The sequence below is a fragment of the Prunus avium genome, chromosome 8 (genome assembly GCF_965620075.1).
Source record: "Prunus avium chromosome 8, drPruAviu1.hap1.1, whole genome shotgun sequence".
Taxonomy (NCBI): Eukaryota; Viridiplantae; Streptophyta; class Magnoliopsida; order Rosales; family Rosaceae; genus Prunus; species Prunus avium.
In genome coordinates this window covers 28,220,522-28,242,670 of record NC_142291.1, presented here as the reverse complement: position 1 = coordinate 28,242,670, position 22,149 = coordinate 28,220,522, and the positions used below count along the sequence as shown (strand labels likewise).

General features: G+C 33.7%; 5 protein-coding genes across 5 annotated transcripts; 3 read left to right on the top strand and 2 right to left on the bottom strand.

The window, feature by feature from the left end:
- Positions 1 to 1,147: 1,147 nt before the first annotated feature.
- Positions 1,148 to 2,372, bottom strand: LOC110770446 (BURP domain protein USPL1-like). Its single transcript, XM_021974588.2, has 2 exons — positions 2,146 to 2,372; positions 1,148 to 2,012 (listed from the first exon to the last, which is right to left on the bottom strand). Exons 1-2 carry the CDS (start codon positions 2,239 to 2,241, stop codon positions 1,206 to 1,208), a joined length of 903 nt encoding a protein of 300 aa, XP_021830280.2. The 5' UTR covers positions 2,242 to 2,372; the 3' UTR covers positions 1,148 to 1,205.
- Positions 2,373 to 4,886: 2,514 nt separating this feature from the next.
- On the top strand, positions 4,887 to 6,027 carry LOC110770140 (organ-specific protein P4). Its single transcript, XM_021974229.2, has 2 exons — positions 4,887 to 5,020; positions 5,440 to 6,027. Exons 1-2 carry the CDS (start codon positions 4,913 to 4,915, stop codon positions 5,788 to 5,790), a joined length of 459 nt encoding a protein of 152 aa, XP_021829921.2. The 5' UTR covers positions 4,887 to 4,912; the 3' UTR covers positions 5,791 to 6,027.
- Positions 6,028 to 8,300: 2,273 nt separating this feature from the next.
- On the bottom strand, positions 8,301 to 9,484 carry LOC110770127 (BURP domain protein USPL1-like). Its single transcript, XM_021974211.2, has 2 exons — positions 9,296 to 9,484; positions 8,301 to 9,165 (listed from the first exon to the last, which is right to left on the bottom strand). The coding sequence occupies exons 1-2, from the start codon at positions 9,389 to 9,391 to the stop codon at positions 8,359 to 8,361; spliced, it is 903 nt and encodes a 300-aa protein (XP_021829903.2). The 5' UTR covers positions 9,392 to 9,484; the 3' UTR covers positions 8,301 to 8,358.
- Positions 9,485 to 12,737: 3,253 nt separating this feature from the next.
- On the top strand, positions 12,738 to 13,901 carry LOC110770150 (organ-specific protein S2-like). The gene is made up of 2 exons (XM_021974239.2): positions 12,738 to 12,878; positions 13,321 to 13,901. The coding sequence occupies exons 1-2, from the start codon at positions 12,834 to 12,836 to the stop codon at positions 13,669 to 13,671; spliced, it is 396 nt and encodes a 131-aa protein (XP_021829931.1). The 5' UTR covers positions 12,738 to 12,833; the 3' UTR covers positions 13,672 to 13,901.
- A 6,943-nt stretch (positions 13,902 to 20,844) lies between these two features.
- LOC110770136 (organ-specific protein S2) lies at positions 20,845 to 22,016 on the top strand. The gene is made up of 2 exons (XM_021974223.2): positions 20,845 to 21,003; positions 21,434 to 22,016. The coding sequence occupies exons 1-2, from the start codon at positions 20,959 to 20,961 to the stop codon at positions 21,782 to 21,784; spliced, it is 396 nt and encodes a 131-aa protein (XP_021829915.2). The 5' UTR covers positions 20,845 to 20,958; the 3' UTR covers positions 21,785 to 22,016.
- The last annotated feature ends 133 nt before the right edge of the window (positions 22,017 to 22,149 follow it).

Genomic DNA, 22,149 nt, shown 5'->3' with positions numbered 1-22,149 from the left:
TAGGATTTTAGTGCTCTGCCCTGCAGCTTTGAGACTTGGTCAAAAAAGGCTGCTCCATTTTCAATGTTTAATTCAATCAATTCAAATGCATGCTTCCAAAGGTACAGAACTATTTCTGCAGTGTCACAAGGAAAATAAGCAATTATTTTGTGCATGGTTGCCATTTGTTCAATCAATTCAAATGCATGCTTCCAAATTTAAGCAGATTCAAAGAGAAAAGAAGCAGTTCTTTGACTGCATTGCATAGTAAATTGTTGCTCACTAAATTTAAAAAGCATAGGTAATTGTGCTGTTACGTTTTATCTTGATGCGGAGAAGAAGTTACATGTAACGGACTATAACGGTATTCCAAGCCTATCGCTTTGCATTACTTTAATAGAATGGCAACATGACTTTTTCTGCACTTGATAAACATTGTACAGAACAGAACAGGCCTAGTACAGTATATTGTACCACAACACTGACATCACACAAGCTATTTGTTTTCTTTTTATCATCAAAACGATATTAGGAAAATGTGAATGCGATCATTATGAAAAGAGAGGAATCAAATAGATAATTGTAAGAGCAAATGTTCATAATCACTTTAGTAACAATCATCCGCGTTTGACTGAATCAAACTTTTTTTTTAATTGAAGAACGAATTGAACTTAAGACTAAATATGATCTTAATTATTCGGACCATAAGAGTAAATATGATGTTAATTGCTTGAGCTAAGAGTGATCTTAATCACTTGAGCTACAAAGTGATCTTAATGACTTGAGTTATATACTATATACTGATACAGAACAGATAGGACTCAACTCAGATTGCTCACCAAGGTTTCTGATGCCTCATGCATAGAAATTTAGATCTCAAATTACTCACCAAGGTTTCTGTTGCTTCACGCATAGAAATTTTTTAAGTCGTTTCATATTCCATTAAAGAACATTTTTCTATTTTCGAAATTGTTCTTTTTCCTTGTAACATAAGAATTTATAGCATAATCAGACAGATATTTTGCAGCCACTTGTAAACCTGTTTGGTTGATTCATAAACTTTTATTCTGTCTCTTTTTTCTTTTATGATAGTATTTTTTTCTTCAAGAATCAACAATCTGGTCATCAAAACTTCAGTTCCAGGAATTTCAGTGGGAAAATCAAAAGGTTCCAAACAAGCTTGACCTTTTATATTATGTTCAAACACTGGCCCTGCATTAAAATTACTACATTGAAGTGGATGCTGGAACCCACACAAGATTATCAGCAGGAAAGAAATGACACACAGCAGAAGCCCCTGGCTTAGTCCTAAGCACACTGAAAGATGCATGATTAGGGCTCCATTGAGAGGTGTCCAAGTGACAAACAGCAACAGCTTCTACCCTATCTCCATCCTCACCACCCAACAAAACCTTGAAAACCCTGTTCACACTTTGCTGGCTATGGCAGTAGAAAACTGCATAAGGGTAAGGCATGGTGTGGCAAGCCACCATCTTGGGAGCCGAAATCTCCTTAGGCTCTTCCAAAATAGTGTAGTTCTGGAAATTGGTAGTTGAATTTGTGAGATGGGCTGTGGCCACAACACTGAAAGGGGTGTCCACCCCGAAGACGCCACGTGTGAAGTCAAGCATGGATTCTAGGGAAGTAGCACAGGACTTGATCTCTCCCTTGATGGGTTCAATCTCACACTCCCTGAGAGTGCCTTCCATGGCCTTGGCTTGGGGAGAGTCTTGAGAGAAGGAGAAGAAGTGAAGGAGGTGGAGGAGTTGTTTTGATGAGAAAGGAATTTGATCAGCTTCTTCTCTTGGTAACAAGTGGGGAGATTTTGAAGGGTTTCTTTTGGGAAAATAGATAGCCATGGTTTTTCCCTCCTTTAGATCCTCCAAGGTCAAGAAAATCATAACTGAAGGGTCCATGTGATGATGCATGTGGGATGATGGATGATGAGCATGAGCATGCTCTGTATGTGTTGTTTCATGGCCATCACCATCTTGTGTTTCACTCATCTTCCTGCCTCCAGTTCCTTGAACACACTGCACAATATTTAAGCAGAAACCCAAAAAAAACTAACAGTTATTAGAACTAGAGATTCCTATGCTGCAGCATCATCAAATTTCTCTCAATTAAATGATAAGAATATGAAGAGTGGGAATAAATTGAAGTTACCATAACAAGAACAAGGAGATGAAGTAAGGGGCTCCAGAGAGCAAGTCCTGAAGGCATGTTTCTTCCCTTTTTAAAAGTCCTTGCCATTTTGTTCATCTGGTAATTTTGAAAGAGCCACAAGGATATATAAAGTTCTAATCTTTGACTCCTCTAGACATAGAAAAGCTATTTCTCAAAGAAATTATTTCCCCAGGAAAAACTATACTTTAAACCAAGGAGCCAAAAATTCATTTACTGACCAAAGGTGAGCAGCTGTAGCTTTGACTTGCAGGTGTTGGCCATCCACTTGTTCTTGTCTCTTTAGTATGTCTTGTTATCATTATTATTATTACTTTTTTTTTTATTGCAAGTGTAAATTCTGAAGATCCATGCTTTTCAAGTGTGGAGTCTTTGGGCCTCTGGGCCTTTGGGCCTTTGGGCCTTTGGGCCTTTTGGGCTTTCCTTGATGAGGTTGCATTTCACTCCAAAACCAAAAGAGAAAAGCAGGATCGGCTTTTTTTTTTTTTTTTTTTTGAGAGAAATCGATCAATTGCATTAAAGATTAGATGTGGGTACAATCTTGAGTGAGGATCGGCATTTATCTACACACAAACAAAATGTCGGCAACCTTCAAGATTTGATTAGATCTTCTCTGCTGTAGATAAAGAAAAGATCTTCTCTGCTGTAGATAAAGAAAAATAAAAATGTCGGCAACTCAATTATTTTTAGGATTTTAATTTTACCTTCTTATTTTTCCAACTTGGAATGAGTGATACAAATTTATTACATTGCAATTGATTTGCTAATCTTGAACTTATAGATTTAAAATTGTAACAAATTTTAGGACGGTCCAACCATTATATATATATATATATACAGAGAGCCTTCATTGAGGGATATCTCAAATAAGCTTATTTGAGGGACATCTTTTTATGGCACACTCCACATTGTATTTCACTAATCAAAACTATCTATTTTGTAGATACTCATTCAAATATCATATCTACAAAAAATCACTTGAATCCGATATCATTTGACCACTTAATTAAATTATTGAAATTTTAGTACTTTCTTGAAGCTACGTGTTCTTTGATTTTGTAAGACACAATTGGATATCGAAACGGTTTACGATTTGTCTGATTTTTTGTAAGGATGATCTATGAATGTAGACTTAAAAAATAGTTGGTTTGGATCGTTGAAAAACAATTCGTAAGGGATCCCTCAATAAAAAGGGACCGATATATATTTTCATTTGTGAATTTTTTTTGTCATAATATATCATTTTCTTATAATGAAGAACACATATTTAAAAAAATATATTATAAAAAAGAAATCTATATAAGCAGCCATTGATGAAGTATAGGATTGGTGTAAAAAAAATTTGAAGTGCACAATTCTGTTTAAAAGAAAAAGAAAGGATCTTGCCCGATGCTAATCACAATGAAAATACGTCCATAATCGATTCATGCAATTCACTTGTCAAATATAGAATGCTTATTTTATTGCATTATTTACAAGTAGAGCCCCATGCACGTGGGAAACATACGTACATTATTGTTTGTATATGTCCACATTGAAGTGGATAGTTTTGGATTATTGCCATTAAGAATCAATAGAGGGTCATCTTCCTAATTATTATCAGAAAATTATTGGAGCCCAAGGACATATGTGGAAAAGTTGACGGGTTGGGGGTTATTCATAACAGAAATTTTTTATATTATGGTTGGACCGTCCTGAAATTTGTTACAGTTTTAGTAGAAAAAGATACTTCGTCAGTGATCCTGATTTCATTTTTAGAGAGCGATCTAAAAAATAGGCGTTTCCCATTATCAAATTACATTGTAAAATAAGAACGACATAAAAGAAAATAAAAGAAAAAGATAATTACCTCATAAAATATTATAATATGAGTAATCGTACAACGTAAGAGTTATTTATAATTGGATTAGTAGACCAAATCCTTTGTCAACAACGACCCGCAAAGGATCTTGTCCGATATTAGTTATAAGGAAAATGCTAGGCTTACCATAATTTTCATACCACATTTGTACCACATCTCTAATAGAGGTGGGCCCCGTTGTATTGGTGGGCTTTACCTCTATTAGAGATGTGGTATGAAAATTATGGTAAGCCTAGCATTACCCTAATCATAATGAATATATGTCCATAATCATGCAACTTAGTTTTCACTTGTCACATATGAAATGCTTATTGCATTATTGGACATCCAAAAAGAACAAGAAATTATTTACAAGTAGAACTCCATGCGTGCATGTGTTAAACATGTTTACATTTTTTTATGGTAAAACTTTGTGGACATTGAGAATCGGTAGAATAATAATCCTAATTATTGGAGCCCAAGAACATATGTCAGAGTCATATGACCAAAAAAATTTACATGTCAGAATTATCATTGCTTGTAGTTCAAGTGATTAAGAGTATTTGTTTTTACATTTGAAGTCTTAAGTTCAATTCTCTCCTATTCTAATATCGGTTGTATTATAATAATAAAAAAATAACACACAAACATGGACTACATAGAAAAGCATACCTATTTAGAAACCTTCCAAAGATCTAGGGCCCATAATCAAAATTTCACCCAAAAAAAAACAGAGTGGTGATTTCCCCACTCCAATTTTATCCACTTACACTTCATTTTATAACTAATAAAAAGAGTGTAAGTGGATAAAAAGGGAGTGGGGAAATCATTACCCAAAAAAAAATATAGGGCCCATAATTGGGTCCTACCTGCCTTGATGCTTTCGTTCTAGTAAATTATCTATAAGTAATGAAGTTACACATCCTTCAAAAATACAACTACAAAGAACTCTTTTGCATAGCATTCGTAGACATGAAGTCCCTTTGCGCTATCTTAGCTCTTTTCTCTGTTCTTTTGGTAAGTATTTGTATAATACCCTTCTTCCTATTGTTGCTTATGAAGTCACCAATTTTTAAAGCCAAGAAGTTGCTAGGTATATAGGACTGACAAGATAAATGCAACCAAAAATCTTATATTATGCTTGCATTAAATTATTCTCTTATTAGACTCTAACTTATGTTGGAATACTGTAAATTTAGATCGCACATTCTAGAAATAATCAACTTTATATTCACATTCTAGCAACATAAACATCTTATATTGCCACACAGGGTAAGCGAACATTTCTCTTCGTATATATTGTTAAATTGTCATTTTGAAGTGAATTTTTGTCAAATATGTTATCTAAATTAACAGTATAGATTTCAACATGATCATTTAGAATGCCTTAGAAATTTCTTTTTATTTGTTTTTATTTTCTTTGTCTTGTGGAACAGTTTGCTAAAACTATAGAGTCAAGAAGAGATGTCGGGAAATACTGGAAAAATGTCATGAAAGAGCAACCTATGCCACAGGCAATTGAAGGCCTCCTTGTTGATATTTCTGATTCAACACCAAAACAGAAAGCCGACTGCCATGAAAAAGTGAAAAAACCTTTTGTTGAGGTTGAGGAATTTGAACCCAGACCCAGTGCCACATCCTACAATGATGATGAAACTAAAGCAGAGCTCTCTTCCAAACACAATGCTGGTCCTAAAGCTAAGCAGTCATTTGCAGCAAAAGAAGATAAGCAGCCATTTGAGGAAGATTTTGAGCCAAGGCCAAATCTTTCGGTTTACAATGACTAAGAGGTTGAATTGGTGCAATTCTGGTGGTGTTATTGTAAAATATAATAAGCTTTCCGGGCTTATACGTAGCTTTTAAGCTTCTATCTACTAAAAAAAAAAAGTCATTGGCTCCGAGAGAAAGTCTCTGTTTTATGTCTGTTTTGTGTACGTAGTTAAGTCATAAATGTAATTTTCAATTCTAAGTTAATAAAAGGAATGCTTTGGCCACCATGAATGTGGTTTTGGCAATAGCCTCTACTTTTGTTGTCATGTATTTGTAGCGTTAAACTTTAAGAATAATAAATAGGAAACTGCAAAGAAATTTATTTATTTATAGTCGTCATACTAAAAGATGCAATTTATTTATTTATTTAACTGTAGCTAGTTAGGGCCCCTCATAAGCGCTTTTATTTAAAGAACGTAGAATTTTTTGTTAAAAATTCAAATTTTTTATTGTACTTCTTCAAAAAGCGTTTGCTAGATCTGCCGTTGATTTCCTCTTATAATCAAAACAAATACCCTAATTTTACCTGATTGCGATTTGTACCATAATGTTTTATTATATTCATCATCATTGTCCTTCTTGTGCAGAAGCATCAACAAAGCAGCGTGCTAGATAGTGAGTGCAAGCAAACAAGAATAAGCTAAAGACAAAGAAAGCAAACCAAATAACAATCAGAACACCAAAATTTATACTGGTTCGGTTATATAGGCCTACGTCCAGTTTGAAGATGACTAAGCAATTCACTATAATCAAAAGAAAGCATAAAAACTGTTTGTCACTCAAGAAACTCTAAGTCTCAAATACATCTAAGCTCACACACTCAAATAATAGAAATAGAAACCAAAACTAATACAATATGAATATATATGTATAAGCAAGAACAATTTGAGAGAATGTCTCCTTTTTTTTGGACGAGATCCAAGGGTGTCCACCGCCGACAGTAGTGACTAATCCCTTTCGCCGCGGGAGCTCTCCAAAGGAGGTAAACAGCTGGCCACGAAATGCGCTCCATTCCCATGGGCGGGGATCGAACCCCCAACCACATAGTTAAGGAATGAGGTGAGCTACCACCACACCATATCTCATGGTTAGAATGTCTCCTTTGTCGTTGGGCCTTCTTGCTCTTCTCCTCTTCCTCACAAGAGGTGTAGCTGCTCAATGATATCTTCCGAAGTTCTCAACCACAATAATAATAAATTCCAATGGTGCTACAACCAATACAAAAGTGTGCCCAACAAGCCATTAATTCTTGGCCATCATATTACTCAAGTGGCTTCTTCAATAATCCAAGTTCAGTGGCTGATAACAGCCCAAGACACCAAGTCACGTGGCCAACTAAAAGGTCACACACGAGGGCCAAAGTTTCCATCCACTTTGTCTTGAGACGAAATCTCCAAAAACTCCAGGCCCAATTTGTCATGAGATCAAATTTCCAGAAACTTTCACATGCTCAATTTGAGCCAAAAATTAACAATTTCCACCTTGGATCAAATTGTACCAAGCGTTCGAAATATTACTTCTAACTGTCGCCTCCCAATCACCAATCAAGTGTAAGCATGCTTAAACTTGAGCAAATTAACTGACTTCGTCAACATATCTGCAGCATTATCAGTTGTCCCAATTTTCTGAAGAATAATAAATCCTTCATCAACAACCTCACAAATAAAATGGAACGTCATATAAATATGGTTCGTCCATACAGGATGAATTTGATTCTTTGCTAAATGAATAGCACTTTGGCTGTCACAATGAACGCCCACATGGTCCTATAGAACCCCCAAGTCATCTAGCAACCCCTAAAGCCAAATAGCTTCATTAATACAGTATACTGTACCAGGACATCACACAAGCTATTTGTTTTCTTTTTTGTAATCATCAAAACGATATTAGGAAAAAGGTGAATGCGATCATTATGAAAAGAGAGGAATCAAATAGATAATTGTAAGAGTAAATGTTTATAATCACTTGAGTTACAATCATCCGTGTTTGTAGGAATCAAACTTTTATTTTTATTGAAGAACGAATTGAACTTAAGACTAAATATGATCTTAATTATTCGGACCATAAGAATAAATATGATGTTAATTACTTGAGCTAAGAGTGATCTTAATCACTTGAGCTACAAAGTGATCTTAATCACTTGAGCTATATACTGTATACTGATACAGAACATATAGAACTCAACTCAAATTGCTCACCAAGGTTTCTGATGCCTCATGCATTAGAAATTTAGATCCCAAATTACTCACTAAGGTTTCTGTTGCTTCATGCATAGAAGTTTTTTAAAGTCGTTTCATATTCCATTAAGGAATCTTTGTCTATTTTCAAAATTGTACTTTTACCTTGTGACATAAAAATTTATAGCATAATCAGACAGATAATTTGCAGCCTCTTGTAAACCTGTTTGGTTGATTCATAATCTTTTATTCTGTCTCTTTTTCTTTTATGATAGTATTTTTTCTTCAAGAATCAACAATCTGGTCATCAAAACTTCAGTTCCAGGAATTTCAGTGGGAAAATCAAAAGGTTCCAAACAAGCTTGACCTTTTATATTATGTTCAAACACTGGCCCTGCATTAAAATTACTACATTGAAGTGGATAATGGAACCCACACAGGATTATCAGCAGGAAAGAAATGACACACAGCAGAAGCCCCTGGCTTAGTCCTAAGCACACTGAAAGATGCATGATTAGGGCTCCATTGAGAGGTGTCCAAGTGACAAACAGCAACAGCTTCTACCCTATCTCCATCCTCACCACCCAACAAAACCTTGAAAACCCTGTTCACACTTTGCTGGCTGTGGCAGTAGAAAACTGCATAAGGGTAAGGCATGGTGTGGCAAGCCACCATCTTGGGAGCCGAAATCTCCTTAGGCTCTTCCAAAATAGTGTAGTTCTGGAAGTTGGTAGTTGAATTTGTGAGATGGGCTGTGGCCACAACACTGAAAGGGGTGTCCACTCCGAAGACGCCACGTGTGAAGTCAAGCATGGATTCTAGGGAAGTAGCACAGGACTTGATCTCTCCCTTGATGGGTTCAATCTCACACTCCCTGAGAGTGTCTTCCATGGCCTTGGCTTGGGGAGAGTCTTGAGAGAAGGAGAAGAAGTGAAGGAGGTGGAGGAGTTGTTTTGATGAGAAAGGAATTTGATCAGCTTCTTCTCTTGGTAACAAGTGGGGAGATTTTGAAGGGTTTCTTTTGGGAAAATAGATAGCCATGGTTTTTCCCTCCTTTAGATCCTCCAAGGTCAAGAAAATCATAACTGAAGGGTCCATGTGATGATGCATGTGGGATGATGGATGATGAGCATGAGCATGCTCTGTATGTGTTGTTTCATGGCCATCACCATCTTGTGTTTCACTCATCTTCCTGCCTCCAGTTCCTTGAACACACTGCACAATATTTAAGCAGAAACCAAAAAAAAACTAACAGTTAATAGAACTAGAGAATCCTATGCTGCAGCATCATCAAATTTCTCTCAATTAAATGATAAGACTATGAAGAGTGGGTATAAAAAGTTACCAAAACAAGAACAAGTAGATGAAGTAAGGGGCTCCAGAGAGCAAGTCCTGAAGGCATGTTTCTTCCCTTGTTAAGAGTCCTTGCCATTTTGTTCATCTGGTAATTTTGAAAGAGCCACAAGGATATATAAAGTTCTAAGCTTTGACTATCTACACATGGAAAAGCTATTTCTCCAAGAAATTATTTCCCTAGGAAAAACTAAACTTTAAACCAAGGAGCTAAAAACTCATTTACTGACCAAAGGTGCTGTAGCTCTATAATGCATCTTTTGACTTGCAGTTGTTGGGCCTATTGGCCATCCACTTGTTCTTGTCTCTTTAGTTTGTCTTGTTATCATTATTATTATTATTATTATTATTATTTTTTATTATTGCAAGTGTAGATTCTGAAGATGCATGCTTTTCATGTGTGGGGTCTTTGGGCCTTTGGGCCTTTTGGGCTTTCCTTGATGACGTATCATTTCACTCCAAAATCAAAAGAGACAAGCAGGGTCGGCAGCTAGAGGCATCAACTTTGGACATCACCTTGGGCACCAACTCTCTAATAAAGATGGAGCCCGCCAATACAACGGGTGCCACGCTTTATTAGAGAGTTGGTGCCCAAAGTTGGTGCCTCTAGCATTTTCCTTTATCTACTCACAAACAAAATGTCACCAACCTTCAAGATTTGATTGGATCTTCTCTGCTGTAGATAAAGATAAATAATAATATAACCCACTTGAATAACTCAATTATTTTTAGGATTTTATTTTTACCTTCTTATTTTTCCAACATGGAAGTGATTCAAATGTTTTTTACATTGCAAGCAATTGATTTGCTAATCTTGAACTTATAGATTTAAAATTGTAACAAATTTTAGGACGGTCCAACCATTATATATATATATATACATACAGAGAGCTTCCATTGAGGGATTCCTCAAATAAGCTTATTTGAGGGACACTCTTTTAGGGCCCACTCCACATTGTATTTCACTAATCAAAACTGTCTATTTTGTAGATATTCATTCAAAGATCATCTTTACAAAAAATCACTTGAATCCGATATCATTTGACCACTGAATTAAATTATTGAAATTTTAGTACTTTCTTGAAGCAATGTGTTCATTGATTTTGTAAGACACAATTGGATATCGAAATAGTTTCCGATTTGTCTAATTTTTGCAAGGATGATCTATGAATGTAGACTTAAAAAATAGATGATTTGGATCGTTGAAAAACAATTCGTAAGGGATCCGTCAATAGAAAGGGACTGATATATATTTCCATTTGTGAATTTTTTTTGTCATAATATATCATTTTCTTATAATGAAGAACACATATAAAAAAAAATTATAAAAAAGAAATCTATATAAGCAGCCATTGATGAAGTATAGGATTGGTGTAAAAAAATTTGAAGTACACAATTCTGTTTAAAAGAAAAGAAAGAAAATAAGCTCTAGTTATAGTATTTCCACAATTATTTCTTTAATTAAATTAATTTTCTAAATCATCATTCAACAATCATTCCTACAAAATAAAAAAATTCAACCAAACTAGATATCGGTTAGTCCTTTAATTAAAGCATGATAATTCATTGTTTAATCAAAATATTAAATTTGTCTATTTATTCGATAGCAATTAAATGACTAAACAATTTTCGCTTTCATTTATATTTTTGGAATTTAAACGGTGGCCTAAGAAATAGAAGATTCTGATTATCAAACTACAATGGTACAACGTAAGAGTTATGATAGGATAAACAGACCAAATCCTTTGCGAACAATGACCCTCAAAGGATCTTGCCCGATGCTAATCACAATGAAAATATGTCCATAATCATGTAACTCACTTGTCAAATATAGAATGCTTATTTTATTGGATTATTGGAGGTCCCAAAAGAAACTAGAAATTATTTACAAGTAGAGCCCCATGCATGTGTAAAACATATGTACATTTTTGTTGGTATATGTCGACATTGAAGTGGATAGTTTTGGATTATTGCCATTAAGAATAAATAGAGGGTCATCTTCCCAATTATTATCAGAAAATTATTGGAGCCCAAGAACATATGTGGAATCACATCACGTAGATTTATTAATAGAGAAAAAACATATATATTTTAGAAATCTTCCAAAAATATAGGGCCCATATTTAGATACGCCCTTGATCTCTTCTAAATATAATAATCAAACTGTGAAATATTAGTAGACGATCTTTACTTTAGCTCATAGATTTAAAATTGTAGTTGTATTTATAATTTTGGGCGATGTATTTCATGTTTGATTTGCTCGGGCGTGTGATTGTTACGTTAAAATGTATTCGTTCTTTTAGGGCTATATTAGTGGAGATACAAGCCGTGCGATACCGCCGGTGTATCCTCCTATATCTGGATTAATCCTTTACGGTTACTGTGCATCCATCTTTGTATTAACCATTTATGAGTATTTGGTCTTTGTGTCCAAATATTGTTAACCATCATATTTTCATTTGAAGTTTTTTTCGTTATAATTTCTCTTTTGCTTAAAATTTAGGAAATAAATCAGACAGCACATATAACTTGACAGGTTGGGGGTCATTCATAACTGAAATTTTTTGTATTATAGTTGGACCGTCCTAATATTTGTTACAGTTTTAGTAGAAAAAGATACTTCATCATTGATCCTGATTTCATTTTTAAAGAGCGGTCTGAAAAATAGGCGTTTTCAATTATCAAATTACATTGTAGAATAAGAACGACATAAAAGAAAGAAAGAAAAAATATATTATCTCATAAAATATTATAATATGAGTAATCGTACAACGTAAAAGTTATTTATGATTGGAGTAGTAGACCAAATCCTTTGTCAACAACGACCCGCAGAGGATCTTGTCCGATATTAGTCATAATGAATATATGTCCATAACCATAATCATGCAACTTAGTTTTCACTTGTCACATATAAAATGCTTTATTGCATTATTGGACGTCCAAAAAAACAATAAATTATTTCATGCATGTGTTGAACATGTTTACATTTTTTATGGTAAAGCTATGTCGACATTGAAATGGATGTTTTGGATTAATGCCATTGAGAATCGGTCGAGAATAATATATGGAAAAGCCTCATTGATCTAATTATTGGACCCAAGAACATATGTCGAGTCATATCGTATGCACAAATTTATGTGTGAGACTTATAACTGCTTGTAGCTCAAATGATTAAGAATATTTATTTCTATATTTGAGATCCTAAGTTTAATTCTCTCCTATCTTAATATCGTTGTATTATAAAAAATAAATAAAATAAAGAACACACAAACAAGGGCTACATAGAAAAACATATCTATTTAGAAACCTTCCAAAGATCTAGGGCCCATAATTAGATCCGCCCAGATTTGTTCCAAGTATTATTATCAAAATTTCACAATAAATAAATAAATAAATAAAGGCCCCATAATTGGGTCCTGCCTGCCTTGATGCTTTCGTTCTAGTAAATTATCTATAAGTAGTGAGGTTACATACCCTTAAAAAATACAAAATACAACTACAAAGAACTCTTCTGTATAGTATTTGTAGACATGAAGTCCCTTTGTGCTATCTTAGCTCTTTTCTCTCTTATTTTGGTAAGTATTTGCATAATACCCTTTCTTCCTATTGTTGCTTATGAAGTCACCAAATTTTAAAGCCAAGAAGAGTTGCTAGATATATAGGACTGACAAGACAAATGCAACCAAAAATCTTATATTATGCTTGCATGAAAATATTCTCGTATTAGACTCTAACTTATGTTGTCATACTGTAAATTTAGACCGCACATTCTAGAAATAATCAACTTGATTAATATGGTTTGTATTCACATTCTAGCAACATAAACATCTTATATTGCCACACAGGGCAAGAGAACATTTCTCTTTGTATGTCATATTATATTGTCAATTTGTCAATTTGAAGTGAATTTTTGTCAAATATGTGATTAAATTGATAGTATAGATTTCAACATGATCATTTAGAATGCCTTTGAAATTTCTTTTTATTTCTTTTTATTTTCTTTGTCTTGTGGAACAGTTTGCCGGAACTATAGAGTCAAGAAGAGATGTCGGGAAATACTGGAAAAATGTCATGAAAGAGCAACCTATGCCACAGGCAATTGAAGGCCTCATTGTTGATATTTCTGATTCAACACCAAAACAGAAAGCCGACTGCCATGAAAAAGTGAAAAAACCTTTTGTTGAGGTTGAGGAATTTGAACCCAGACCCAATGTCTCATCCTACAATGATGATGAAACTAAAGCAGAGCTCTCTTCCAAAAACAATGCTGGTCCTAAAGCTAAGCAGTCATTTGCAGCAAAAGAAGATAAGCAGCCATTTGAGGAAGATTTTGAGCCAAGGCCAAATGTTTCGGTTTACAATGACTAAGAGGTTGAATTATTGCAATTCTGGTGGTGTTATTGTAAAATATAATAAGCTTGCCGGGCTTGTACGTAGCTTCCAAGCTTCTATGTACTGAAAAAAAAAAGCCATTGGCTCTGAGAGAAAGTCTCTGTTTTATGTCTGTTTTATGTACGTAGCTAAGTCATGAATGTAATTTTCAATTCTAAATTAATAAAAGGAATGTTTTGGCCACCATGAATGTGGTTTTGGCAATAGCCTCTACTTTGTTTTCATGTATTTATAGCGATTAGATGACTAAACAATTTCCACTTTCGTTTATATTTTTGGAATTTAAACGGTGGCCTAAGAAATAGAAGATTCTGATTATCAAACTACAATGGTACAACGTAAGAGTTATGACAGGATAAACAGACCAAATCCTTTGTGAACAATGACCCTCAAAGGATCTTGCCCGATGCTAATCACAATGAAAATATGTCCATAATCATGCAACTCACTTGTCAAATATAGAATGCTTATTTTACTGCATTATTGGAGGTCCCAAAAGAAACAATAAATTATTTACAAGCATGTGTGAAACATATTAACATTTTTGTTGGTAAAGATGTGGACACTGAAGTAGTGGATAGTTTTGGATTATTGCCATTAAGAATCAATTGAGGGTCATCTTCCTAATTATTATCAAAAAATTATTGGAACAATCATATCACATAGATTTATTAATAGGAAAAAAATCATATCTATTTTAGAAATCTTTCAAAAATCTAGGGCCCATTTAGATACGCCCTTGATCTCTTCTAAGGGCCAGTTTGGCATTGCTGTGCTGTGAAAATAATCGCTGTTAGATTTGCTGTGAGAGAAATCAGCTATGAGATAAAGCAGTTTGGTGTTTGGTAAACTTTTTGTTAAGAGTGTTGTTGGTACTAATTCCTGCGTAATCAGAAAATGATTCCCACATAATCATTAAACCTAGCGCCTCTTCGAAACTATTTCCCGCATAATCAGAAAAGGAAAGCACCTCATTAGCTGCTTTCCCTTATAGCTTTCTCTCACAGCAATTTTTACCAATAAGTGATTTTCTCATAGTTTACCAAACGGGCTGGGCTTCCCAAATTTTTTAAAAAAATCACTTATTACCCCAAATAAGCAATGCCAAACTGGCACTAAGTATAATAATCAAACTATGAAATATTAGTAGACGATCTTAACTTGAGCTCATAGATATAAAATTGTAGTTGTATTTATAATTTGGGGCGATGTATTCCATATTTGATTTGTTCAGGCGTATGATTGTTACGTTAAAATATATTTGGTCTTTAAGGTTATTAGTGGAGATACAAACCGTGCAATGTCGCCGGTGTATCCTCCTATATTAGGATTAATCCTTTTGTGGTTACTGTGCATTCATCTTTGTATTAACCTTTTATGGGAATTTGGTCTTTGTGCCCAAATATTAAATACAATTATCACTAATTTTAAATAATAATAAAAACTGTAACAAATTTTAGGATGGTGTCCAACCATCATATTTTCATTTGAAGTTTTTGTCGTTATAATTTCTCATTTGCTTAAAATTTAGGAAGTAAATCAGACAACACATATAAGTTGACGGGTTGGGGGCCATTCATAACTGAAATTTTTTGTATTATGGTTGGACCGTCCTAAAATTTGTTACAGTTTTAGTATAAAAATATATTTCGTCCTAAAATTTCAGGTTGTGAATATCTTTTTTTTTTTTTTTGGTCTGAACTACGAGGTGGTCCTGGATGGACCCCAACTATGGATGGCACTTTTAAGCCTTAACCACAACCTAGACTAATTCCCGCTCACACCGGATCGGCCCGTAAGGGGTAAAGTGCTGGCCAAAGTGGATGAATATCTTCTTTCATTGCTCCTGATTTCATTTTTAAAGAGCGGTCTAAAAAATAGGCGTTTCCGATTATCAAATTACAGTGTAGAATAAGAACGACATAAAAGAAAAAAAAAAGAAAAAGATAATTACCTCATAAAATATTATAATATGAGTAATCGTACAATGTAATCGTACAATGTACACTCAGTTTTCTCTTCGGTGCTAAATTCATGTCGATTTTGCTCCCATGCCACAAGTTTCTCATGCCAAGCCAAGAATTTATCTGTAATCAGCCATTATTTTCGTTGGTGAAGGTAACCAAGGTGTTTCCTAAGGCTTTACAACCCTTTCGAAATATTTTGGGGTCTGATCTTTGAACTCAGACACAAGGGGGAAATTTCAGCCATTTTGCTCCTTACGGCGGCCCAGCCCATCTGTAGCTGCCGGAAGAAAAAGACCCCTACAGGGTCAAATTTACCAGGCACTCTTGCGAAGATGTCTTCAGCAAATGCACTTGTTTCGGCCGAAGAGGACAACCCAAATTATTTACGGGGTTCTAGGTCGCGGGTCACAGGTCGCAGCCTTGTGGTGGTCGTCGCGGGTGAAGGCCTGGTGGTGGTGGTCTGTCGTGAGAGAGAGGAGGACCCGGCTCAGTGGAGGCAGCGTGTTTTCTTTAAAATCAGGTCAAAAAAAAGGGAGGCCGCCTAGGCGGGTGCCTAGCGCCTAGGCCGATTTTACTTTTATATATATATATATATATATATATATATATATATATTTATAAATGTAAAATTAGTTTCTTTGCTTTTTATTTTCCCCACTTCTTTAGTTGAACTTGAATATATGTATATAAGTAATATCTTAGCCTTTTGTAATTACTTTAATTTATAATTATATTTTAATTATTATTTATTGAGTGAATAATTTGTATTTAAATATTTTACTAATGAAAGAAGCCCACTTCTTTACTCTCTCTTTTTTGTTAGAACACTTCTTTACTTCTTTCACACAAAAAACAAAAAAAATCTATTTTTTTTATAAAAAAATTCTCAGTGTTGTAATTATCTCAAATTTAAGAAAATGAAAAATTAAATAAAATTTGGTAAAGAGAAAGGCGGCATTTTCACATTCCAAATTGGTATGTATGCAATCAAACTAGCCATAGAACCAAGCTAAGACAAGAAACAACATTCGTCTTCTTTTACACAGAGGCATTTACAATTATATGTGACATTGTGCAAAACTCTGAGATGATAAATGTGTCATAATTCAATCAATGCGCAACAGCTTGTAAGTCATTCTTCCATACGAACAAATCACTATCTGGCACATATGCACAATGCAACTTTTTTTTTTATGAACAAATAACTTATTAAAATTTCAAAAAGAAACACATAACAGACTGGTTTATTTGTATTAAGCAATGACTCCTTAAATATAAGAAGCCAAGTTTTTCCTTTCTGAATATCCAAAGTGAAAATCTCAAGATCCATGCTTTTCATGTGGGAGGGCTTTTGGTCTTTTAGGGCCTTTTGGGTTTTCTTTAGGGGTTTGATAATAATTTCATTTTCATTTTCTTTAAAAACTGAAAAGTAAAAACTTGTTTGATAACTTATTTCAAATTTTAGTTTGAAAATTGATTTCAAAATCAGGGTACTAAAATTCGATTTCAGATTTAACTAATTTTTTTTTCATCAAAGATAAACTTCATTAGATAAACTTCAACGGTACAATCAAAGACATCTAAACTACCAATCCCAAGAGGGCAACAAATTAACATTCTAAAAGTAAAACTAATGCGGACAAAAATCGCACTAAATCAAACTTAATGACGTAGCATTTCACACCGAAAGAGACCAGCAAGGACATGTATATTGTAATTGTAATTACCTGCACACAAACAAAATGTCGCCAACCTTCATATTTGATTAGATCTTCTCTGCGGTTGATAAAGATAAATGATAACCCATACTTAATTATTTATAGGAATTTAGGCACAAATAGGCAAGGCCAAATATTCGAATGAAGTGCCAAATTTTACCTTATTATTTTTTCCAAATTCCAAAATGGAATAAGTGATTCAAATTTTTGTACATTTCAATTGACTTGCTAATCTTTACTTGGAACTACAGATATAAAGTTTCAACAAATTTTAGGAAGGCTTATATAATGTATGTCTCAAAACATTTCCTGGTTTAATTACTACCTATATATATATCATATATGGAAGAAGAAGAAAAAAAAAAGGAAATGTTAGATACCTCCCTTTGTACATCCTCCTTCTGTCTTCTCTATTCTCATTCTCATTATGCAATGTTGTAATTCGAAAACGATTGTTTTTTAGCTCATTCAACGATTATTCCTACCCCCAAAAACCATTGTTTCTGAATCATCATTCAACAATCATTCCTACTAAAAAAAATAAAACCAAACAGGGCATCAGTTAGTCATTTATTTAAAAACATGATAACTTAGTGTTTAATCAAAACATTACATGCCGCATTTATTTGATAGAAATTAGATGACTAAACGAATTCTGCTTTCGTTGATTGTAAAGTTGGTGTTTAAAACGGTGGGCTAATATCAAACTACATTAAGAAATGTAACTCGCATACCCCATGAACATATTATAATATGAATTATGGTACAACGTAGGAGTATGACAGGATAAATAGACCATCCTTTGTCAATGACCCGCAAAGGATCTTGGCCGATGCTAATCATAATGAAAACATGTCCATAATCATGCAAGTTATTAGTTTTCACTTGCCAAACATAGAATGCTTATTGCATTATTGGAGGTCCCAAAAGAAACAAGAAATTATATACAAGTAGAGCCCCATGCATGTGTGAAACATATGAAATTTTTTTTTGGTAAATGTGTGGACATTGAAGTGGATAGTTCTGGATTAATGCCATTAAGAATCAGGAGAGGGGTCATATTCCTAATTATCCAAAAAAAGACTCGTCGACATAATTATTAGAAACCTTCAAAAAATGTGGGGCTCATATTTAGATATGTCTTTGATCTCTTCTTGATAAAATTTTTGGCTCCGCCATTACCACTATCCTTTTTGCGGTTTCTTTATATTTAGAATAAGTTGTAGAGACTCTTTGGGTTTTTTGTGCAGTTTTCACCTCTCCTTTTGTGAGAGTTTTCCATCTCTTTTTTGTGAGAGTTTTCCACCTCTCTTTTGTGAGAGTTTGATATTAGATCTCCTTGTTATTGTAGTGACCCTTTGTGGCTAGTTTGTATTGGCCCTTTGTGGCTAGTGGCTTTTTTGGTTGAATTATGAATGTAATCCCAAAATTTCTCAATTAAAAAAAATTATCATAATTGTGAGAAACACATATATAAAAACAAATTACAAAAAAAAAAAAAGGTTATCTACGTAACCCGTAATGAAGTATAGGACTGGTTTTAAAAATATATATAAAAGATTTGAAGTTATTCTGTTAAGAAAGAAAAAGAAAACAAGCTATAGGGATTGTATTTTGCATACTTAGTTATTTAATAGATTATGTAAACAGTAGTTGTTCTAAAATGATGATGATTAATTATATTTAAAGTATATGAATTAAATTTTTTTAACGGAAGAGGGGGTTAGATTTTTTTCAAATGAAGCGAAGAGGGGAGTTAGATTTGAACTATAGAAAAAGAAATATTACTAAATTAAGAGCTAATAGGTATATGAATAAAGAGATCTCTTTTTATTGCATGGGTTATAAAATGAGAATCCTTGATTGAATTGCTCACTCTACAAGACAAAAAAGGCCGAGAGTAGGTTATCTTCTTTCATTGATCCTGATTTCGTTTGATTATTCTGATGTACTCATTGCTTTGGTTTCGTCATTCTTCGTTAAAGACAATTATTTATGAATTATAAACCACATAAATGATAGTCCCATAAGACAAAGCAAAACATATAAATGAGAAGCCGATTGATATAGTTATGTATGTAATACAAATGGTTAGTTTTAATTTAGTACCATGAATTCTTATTTTAAAGCATGTTTGTCTCTGCACTCTCAATTTTAACGATTATATACCCTAAGCTTTTCAATTTTGTGCCATATGGTTCCGACATTCACTTTATGGTCAAAATTTCTATTAATTGTTTATGTGACAAGCTTGGGTCCCACCTATTTACTTCTTTAAATGTCAGTTGAAAGATATTTTATTAAAAAATGGTTTGGTATTAATTTGTATAATGTGTTCTTCATGGGTTAGAAGACACCAATTACCCAAAAATACTGTTCAATTGACATAAAAATAAATGAATAGGTGAGATTCATGTCTGCCATGCAAGCAATTAATGGGAATTTTGATGTCGAAGTTAATGCCTGAACCAAATTGCAAAAAATTGAAAAGTTTAGGGTATGTAATCGTTAAAATTGAGAGTGCATAGGTAAACGTGTTTTAAGGGTAAGAGTTCAGGGTATTAAATCGAAATTAACCCTAATACAAATGCGTGTCTTAATTTCTTGGTTTAATTAAACATTCTTGATTTTTTTTTTTCGCAAAAATGATGCTTCTAGAGTGGTCTAAAAGATAGATGTTTCCAGTTATCAAATTACGTTGTAGAATGCGATAACACCATAGAAGAAGGTAGAAGAGAAATGTTATTAGCATATACCGCATAAAAAAAACATTATAATATGAGTAATCCTACAACGTAGGAGTTATTTATGATAGGATAAATAGACCAAATTGTCAACAATGACCCGCAAAGGATGTTGGCCGATATAAGTCATAATGAATATATGTACATAATCATGCAATGCAAGTTAGCTTTCCTGGTTACATATAGAATGCTTGTTGGCAGGAGTTAAGTTTCACAATGTTAAGTTCCATTAGGGCTTTTTTTTACTTTTAATTTTGAGAAAATTATAATTCGTTGGATTAAATTTTAATGAGGGGCATATAAAAAGAAGAAATCAAGCAGATTATGGCACAGAGAATCCAAGCAGAGGATCTAGAATTATTAGGGCCCAAGAACATATGTGGAGTCATATCACATGCACAAATTTCACATGAGACTTATAATTGCTAGTAATTCAAGTGGTTAAGAGTACTTACCGTTGTAATCGAGGTTCTAGATTTGATTCTCCTTTCCCTAATATTATTTCCTTAATATTGCTTGTATAAAAAAATATATATATATATATCGAAAAGAACACACAAACACAAACAGGTGCGACTAGACTACACAGAAAAGCATGGCATACCTACTTTAGAAACCTTCCAAAAATCTAGGGCCCATAATTAGATCCGCCCCAGATTTGTTCCAAAGTATGAGTCCCAAAATTATAAGGACCATTCTTCAAAAACAAATCTAGGGCCCATAATTAGGTCCTGCCTGCCTTGTTGCCTTCTAGTAAATTATCTATAAGTAGTGAGGTTACATAGCCTTCAGAAATACAACTACAAAGAACTCTTTTGCATAGCATTTGTAGACATGAAGTCCCTTTGTGGTATCTTAGCTCTTTTCTCTCTTCTTTTGGTAAGTATATGTATAATACCCTTCTTCCTATTGTTGCTTATGAAGTCACCAATTTTTAAAGCCATGAAGTTGCTAGATATATAGGACTGACAAGACAAATGCAATCAAAAATTATGCTTGCATGAAAATATTCTCTTATTATACTCTAACTTCTGTTGTCATACTGTAAACCTAGACCACACATTTTACAAATAATCAACTTGATTAGTGGTTTATCTTTACATTCTAGCAACATAAACATCTTATATTGCCACACAAGGTAGAGAACATTTCTCTTCGTATGTCATTTTATATTGTCAAATTGTCAATTTGAAGTGAATTTTTGTCAAATATGTGATCTAAATTGACAGTATAGATTTCAACATGATCATTTAGAATGCCTTAGAAATTTCTTTTTATTTGTTTTTATTTTCTTTGCCTTGTGGAACAGTTTGCCAAAACTATAGATTCAAGAAGAGATGTCGGGAAATACTGGAAAAATGTCATGAAAGAGCAACCTATGCCACATGCAATTGAAGGCCTCCTTGTTGATATTTCTGATTCAACACCAAAACAGAAAGCCGACTGCCATGAAAAAGTGAAAAAACCTTTTGTTGAGGTTGAGGAATTTGAACCCAGACCCAGTCTCACATCCTACAATGATGATGAAACTAAAGCAGAGCTCTCTTCCAAACACAATGCTGGTCCTAAAGCTAAGCAGTCATTTGCAGCAAAAGAAGATAAGCAGCCATTTGAGGAAGATTTTGAGCCAAGGCCAAATCTTTCGGTTTACAATGACTAAGAGGTTGAATTGGTGCAATTCTGGTGGTGTTATTGTAAAATATAATAAGCTTGCCAGGCTTGTACTTAGCTTCTAAGCTTCTATGTACTAAAAAAATAAGCCATTGGCTTTGAGAGAAAATGTCTGTTTTATGTCTGTTTTATGTTGTACGTAGCTAAGTCATGAATGTAATTTTCAATTCTAAGTTAATAAAAGGAATGTTTTGGCCACCATGAATGTGGTTTTGGCAATAGTCTTCTCTTTGTTGTAATATTTTTGTAGCGTTAAACTTTAAGAATAATACATGGGAAACTACAAAGAAATTTATTTATTTATAGTCATATAATGCAAATAATTTATTTAATTAAATGTAGCTAGTTAGGGCC

Coding starts and splice junctions, on each gene's coding strand:
- LOC110770446 (XM_021974588.2), bottom strand. CDS start 2,241: ATGAACAAAATGGCAAGGACTTTTAAAAAGGGAAGAAACATGCCTTCA. Junction 2,013..2,145: donor ATCTCCTTGTTCTTGTTATG/GTAACTTCAATT, acceptor AATATTGTGCAG/TGTGTTCAAGGAACTGGAGG.
- LOC110770140 (XM_021974229.2), top strand. CDS start 4,913: ATGAAGTTACACATCCTTCAAAAATACAACTACAAAGAACTCTTTTGC. Junction 5,021..5,439: donor CTCTTTTCTCTGTTCTTTTG/GTAAGTATTTGT, acceptor CTTGTGGAACAG/TTTGCTAAAACTATAGAGTC.
- LOC110770127 (XM_021974211.2), bottom strand. CDS start 9,391: ATGAACAAAATGGCAAGGACTCTTAACAAGGGAAGAAACATGCCTTCA. Junction 9,166..9,295: donor ATCTACTTGTTCTTGTTTTG/GTAACTTTTTAT, acceptor AATATTGTGCAG/TGTGTTCAAGGAACTGGAGG.
- LOC110770150 (XM_021974239.2), top strand. CDS start 12,834: ATGAAGTCCCTTTGTGCTATCTTAGCTCTTTTCTCTCTTATTTTG. Junction 12,879..13,320: donor CTCTTTTCTCTCTTATTTTG/GTAAGTATTTGC, acceptor CTTGTGGAACAG/TTTGCCGGAACTATAGAGTC.
- LOC110770136 (XM_021974223.2), top strand. CDS start 20,959: ATGAAGTCCCTTTGTGGTATCTTAGCTCTTTTCTCTCTTCTTTTG. Junction 21,004..21,433: donor CTCTTTTCTCTCTTCTTTTG/GTAAGTATATGT, acceptor CTTGTGGAACAG/TTTGCCAAAACTATAGATTC.